At 42.5% G+C, this 6,040-nt stretch overlaps 1 protein-coding gene across 1 annotated transcript in view; it reads right to left on the bottom strand.

Annotated features, from left to right (window-relative positions):
• Nucleotides 1-102: 102 nt before the first annotated feature.
• Nucleotides 103-6,040, bottom strand: part of LOC102208651 (glycine receptor subunit beta-like) — an 81,229-nt gene continuing 75,291 nt past the window's right edge. The window contains exon 10 of the mRNA XM_005747136.1: nt 103-2,010. Coding sequence (XP_005747193.1) covers nt 1,717-2,010 — 294 coding nt within the window. The 3' untranslated portion in view covers nt 103-1,716. The remainder of the gene's footprint in view (nt 2,011-6,040) is intronic.

Below are 6,040 nucleotides of genomic sequence, written 5' to 3'. Positions count from 1 at the left end.
CATTTGCCAATATAAACCTGAATTTACAGTCCCACACATCAACACAAATCCCTGCCCTAATGAGGACACATATAATATTTCTCTTAGTATTTAGGTATGAACACAAAGCCTACAGCACAAAAAAAAATGAAAACAAGCACAAAGAGACTTTTAAGTGATCTCCATGTTGATTCTACTTCAGAAACATGAACAGATTGTTGTGATTTTGGGCTATATAAATATATAAATAAATATAAATATATAAATAAAAACAGGTAGAAACGAAGCCTGCAGCCTAACTGCTCATCTGTTTGTTACCGGATGAAGTTCAGTGGCAGCTGGCTTCACGGCAGCTCACAAGTGATGGCTCAGCCATGGGCTGGGATCAGCATTCACTCAGCTTAGCATCGCTCTGGGATCTTGGATAGCTTAGCATTTGCATGCTGTTATATTAGCAACAACCTGTTCTGTCCTGGATGCAGTTTGCACTTCCTTTTTTTGCAATAAAAATAAAAATTATGTTCGTATCCACGCTGGAAACTGCCCTACAATTTGCTCCTCCATAACTGAAATCAGCTAATTGTAGAATACATGCCAGAACTGATAAGCGGGATTGACAGGCAGGCAGACTAACAATTCCAAGGAATTGGACTACTAGGAACCGGTTCTTGTAGAGAACCTTCTTTTTCTCGATTCTCATCCACATTGGCCACTCTAGAATACTATACCTTTAGCATGAAGTGTGACCAGTAATGTTACCCTCAATAAAAAGCATTTATTTCTAATGCACAGGATACAGTTATATTTTAAACTGCATAATTTAGGTTATAACTAGCACAATGTCCTGTATTACACAAAGACAAACATGCAGTGCCTACTTAATATACAGGCTTTAAGGGAACTCAAGCAATAGGACGCTAAGTTTTATATTTGTGAAAATTTGCAGTTATACCCGGGAACCACACTGGTTTTTGCAGCTTTGCAAACATGGCTCTAAACAGAAAAAAAGAGTTGTTAGTTAGCAACGACGTGCAATCTTGTGTAGGAACTTCTGGCAATAATAAATCCAGCCTTCATAATGGTTGTATTTTTGACACCAGACAAACTGACAGTTTCCAGTCTGTTTTGATCGACTGGAATAAAGCTGTGATAGGCATGGTTTCCTTGGAGCATCAACACTGCTGAACGAGTAAGACTGCTCAGAGATTACTGTTAGTTTGTTGGAAACATGTTCTAGTTGCAGGCATTTCTAATTTCATCACATATGGTGGATTTCTGCAATAGCTTGTTTTATGGCACATATCCATTGTTAAAAAACCAAACAAACAAACAACCCACCAGTTTTTGTGTTGTATACCTGTATAGCAGATGTGAACAGGTTGAAAATGTAGGTAAAAAGGAGACCTTCCATAATATAACTTGCTTTAACCCGATATCTAACCCATAGGTTGAGTTGACACTTACAAATGAAATTTCAAGCATCCATGTACCTTGGAAAATATTGACAGGATGAAGGTAATATTATTCATTGCTTCCTTGAAAATACTAAAAATATTGTACATGAAAGCTGTTTCTGACAGAGTAAGGTGGGAACTTTTATCTGATTAAACAGATTTTTTTTTAATGGAATGACCTATATATAAATTTACTATATGATTTATCAAAGAAAAGTGTACTTTTAATGTCAGCACTGTCCGCTCTGTACCCAAGATACAAATCACTTTCTTCTTCTTCCTCTTACAGATAGATTGACCAGTAGACAACATTGAAGAAGAGGAAAGAGAAGGGAAAAAGGGCTCTTGCATAGAGATCAATGCGCTTAGCAGCTGCCGGTATGACAGGTTTAGGTGGTGGTGGTTTCTTGTTGGCTTTGTTTTGGGATTTGAGGGCCCCTGTAACTTCAACTGGTTTACCATAACAGTCAAAGTTAGAAAGTTCAAAGTCTCGAGGTAAAGATCCCACGATGCTGAAGTCACTGGAGCGAAGGTCAGACTTCGAAGTGCAAACTTTCTTACAGCGGGTTTCAACGACCTGGTAAAAGACACATGCTGACTGAACAACATTAATAGATTTCTTTTTGGTCTTATAAAACAGATATTGCTATTAAGTCATTCCATCTCAAACAGAGACAGGCCTTTTGCTAAATAGTCTCTCATTTGCATAAAAAAATTATGACACATACATAACATATACAGTGGGGCAAAAAAGTATTTAGTCAGCCACCGATTGTGCAAGTTCCCCCACCTAAAATGATGACAGAGGTCGGTAATTTGCACCAGAGGTACACTTCAACTGTGAGAGACAGAATGTGAAAAAAAAATCCATGAATCCACATGGTAGGATTTGTAAAGAATTTATTCGTAAATCAGGGTGGAAAATCAATAACAAAAATACAACTCAATACTTTGTAACATAACCTTTGTTGGCAATAACAGAGGTCAAACGTTTACTATAGGTCTTTACCAGGTTTGCACACACAGTAGCTGGTATTTTTGGCCCATTCCTCCATGCAGATCTTCTCGAGAGCAGTGATGTTATGGGGCTGTCGCCGAGCAACACGGACTTTCAACTCCCGCCACAGATTTTCTATGGGGTTGAGGTCTGGAGACTGGCTAGGCCACTCCAGGACTTTCAAATGCTTCTTACGGAGCCACTCCTTTGTTGCCCGGGCGGTGTGTTTTGGATCATTGTCATGTTGGAAGACCCAGCCTCGTTTCATCTTCAAAGTTCTCACTGATGGAAGGAGGTTTTGGCTCAAAATCTCACGATACATGGCCCCATTCATTCTGTCCTTAACACGGATCAGTCGTCCTGTCCCCTTGGCAGAAAAACAGCCCCATAGCATGATGTTTCCACCCCCATGCTTCACAGTAGGTATGGTGTTCTTGGGATGCAACTCAGTATTCTTCTTCCTCCAAACACGACGAGTTGACTTTATACCAAAAAGTTCTACTTTGGTTTCATCGGACCACATGACATTCTCCCAATCCTCTGCTGTATCATCCATGTGCTCTCTGGCAAACTTCAGACGGGCCTGGACATGCACTGGCTTCAGCAGCGGAACACGTCTGGCACTGCGGGATTTGATTCCCTGCCGTTGTAGTGTGTTACTGATGGTGACCTTTGTTACTTTGGTCCCAGCTCTCTGCAGGTCATTCACCAGGTCCCCCCGTGTGGTTCTGGGATCTTTGCTCACCGTTCTCATGATCATTTTGACCCCACGGGATGAGATCTTGCGTGGAGCCCCAGATAGAGGGAGATTATCAGTGGTCTTGTATGTCTTCCATTTTCTGATGATTGCTCCCACAGTTGATTTTTTCACACCAAGCTGCTTGCCTATTGTAGATTCACTCTTCCCAGTCTGGTGCAGGTCTACAATACTTTTCCTGGTGTCCTTCGAAAGCTCTTTGGTCTTGGCCATGGCGGAGGTTGGAGTCTGACTGTTTGAGGCTGTGGACAGGTGTCTTTTATACAGATGATGAGTTCAAACAGGTGCCATTCATACAGGTAACGAGTGGGGGACAGAAAAGCTTCTTACAGAAGACATTACAGGTCTGTGAGAGCCAGAGATTTTCCTTGTTTGAGGTGACCAAATACTTATTTTCCACCCTAATTTACGAATAAATTCTTTACAAATCCTACCATGTGAATTCATGGATTTTTTTTTCACATTCTGTCTCTCACAGTTGAAGTGTACCTCTGGTGCAAATTACTGACCTCTGTCATCATTTTAAGTGGGGGAACTTGCACAATCGGTGGCTGACTAAATACTTTTTTGCCCCACTGTATAATGAGTGCGGTGGGGTTTTATCTTTAAATTTCAAAATACTTATCAAGATATTTTTTTCTTTGAAAAATGGCCAGTTTCAGGCCATTTTGTTGCACACTGAAATCTCTGGCATTGTTTGAATTAATGAATTAAAATGTTCTAAAAATTTGATGATTTGAAATGAAATTTCCCTCTAGGGTGTTACATGGAGCCTTTCAGCTATTTTCACACATGTACCACAGTCTTTAACTTTTCTAAACATTTGAATGAGAATCAAATTGGTTGGCTTAGACAACAATTAATCAATTCCCATATATAGAGTCCATATAATATCTGAATGAGCTAATGCGAAAATAGAGCAATCACCACCTTTTATTAAAACCAAATAGAACATTTGCAGTAGTGAGAATGCATTAAATGCATAGAATGCTCTGTTACGCATATGCAGCAAGTGACAAAACTTGGCTTCAGACAATGTTCATGTCCAGATTCTCCTCCAAGTGTCCATAATTCATGTGTGAAAACAGTTTTCAAAAACAGCGTTCGAGAAATAAGACCAGGGGTCTCATGAATAAACATAGACATAGAAAACCAGACCTGAAGAGGCATATACCACTTCCCAAGTAAGTTGGGATTTATTACAACAAACTTAAGAGGAGAATTTGTGCACTACTACAGAAAATCTGATCCATCAAAAGGAACATTTTCAAAATGGAAATTGGCAATGCATACTGGTCAAGTGCTGGACTGAAGTTATCTCTAGTCTATTTATCGCAGTCTAATGAGTTGTGTCGCTGTGTCCTGCTGTAATCCTTCTGGCGTATTTCCTGTGGTCTCACGGGTTCAGGTCTGAAACTGTCAGACCAGCAAGTGAGAGTTTTGTCTCCAGGCTGCAGAGAGAGCTCAGTGTATTCCTCATGGTGCCGTGAAGTTAGACATTAAGTGCTATTTCTGCTATTATGTGCTGCCTTTAAGCGATAAGCAAGCATGCTATGCTGGCCAGAGAAAGTCCTCAGTCATTCATAGACTGTTCTGTCTTGCCTGCATAAACTGGAGAAACCCATTCTTGTTTTTGGGGGAAAAGTGCACTGGCCCTCCACTTTCTGATATGCCTAGGGCAGTTGGGAAAGTGGCTGCCTCACGTGTAAGGGGGGAGCAGGCCCTAGGTAGGTGTCTCTACCTCCCCCTGATTGTGGCTTATTTCAGATTAGCCTCTTAGCAGCTCCTCTCTAGCCCTAGCTCCAGGGAAGCCGTTGACTGGAGACTGTGCTTCTCCCCTGATAAATACAACTTGTCTTGTATTTAGCCAGTAGCTAGTTCCCAGAGAACAGAGTTGGGCCACAATATTGGGAGGGCATCCAGGCTTATTGGCACATTGGTCAAGGGGTCATGACACGCTCAGTGAAACCTTGCTGTGGCATTGGGGACCTTACTGGGGTATTGTCTGCGGTCAGTGGTTTATGTACTCAGAAAAATATCAGAAAAAAGGTCCAGAACGAAGAGAGGAAGTGGATCCTGGTGGCTCCTCTTGGGCTCACATGCCATGGTTTTCAGCAATCCCACCGCTCCTGAACTGGACCGCATGGGTGCTTCCTGTCCAAAAGGACCTCCAGTCTCATAAGAGCAGGACCATCCATCTCTTCCCTGCAGGGCTCAGGCAGATGGCCCGACCCTTTAGAGAGAGAGGCTCTGTGCCCTAGGGCTGCCTGAGCCAGTGGTGCAAACTCTGCAGGAGTTTCATGTACCATCCACTAGAGCTGCCTACTCCTACTACTGAAGACTGTTTGCCTCCTGGTGTGCAGTCCACCAGTTGGACCCCCACGAGGCCATATTTTACACCACTCTGCAGTTCCTGCAATCCCAGCTGGATGTGGGCAAGTCTGCAGTTACAGTTACAATGGGAGGTGTGGTGGCAGCAATCAAGGCAGTTCGTATTGGTCCCCCAGCACTTATGGGACTGACTCCATCCTAATCTTGACGTTTCTTAGCGGTTCCCAGTGACTTTCAACTTGTAGACCTGGATGCCCAGTTCCCCCATGGAACCTGGTTCTAGGTGGGCTTTAGCGTATTCCCATTTAGCTCGGGCTGTGGTTACTTCCCTCTTGAGTCGGACCATAACGTAGCTCTATGCTAGGCTGTTCCCTGGGTCTTCACAGTGTATAGCAGGTGCATTCAGACAATTAGGAAGATGGAAAAGCTCTTGTTTGCTTAGCCAAGGGTGTGCTCTGGGGATGATGCGTTCAGAGTGATGTGCAGTGTTAGTTTTCCGCCACACATAGCGTTTTGCATTTT

Source organism: Pundamilia nyererei, unplaced genomic scaffold (assembly GCF_000239375.1).
Source record: "Pundamilia nyererei isolate P.nyererei 1_Seehausen unplaced genomic scaffold, PunNye1.0 scaffold00189, whole genome shotgun sequence".
Lineage (NCBI taxonomy): Eukaryota > Metazoa > Chordata > Actinopteri > Cichliformes > Cichlidae > Pundamilia > Pundamilia nyererei.
Note: the sequence above shows the minus strand (reverse complement) of the source record. Positions and strands in the feature narration are given on the sequence as shown.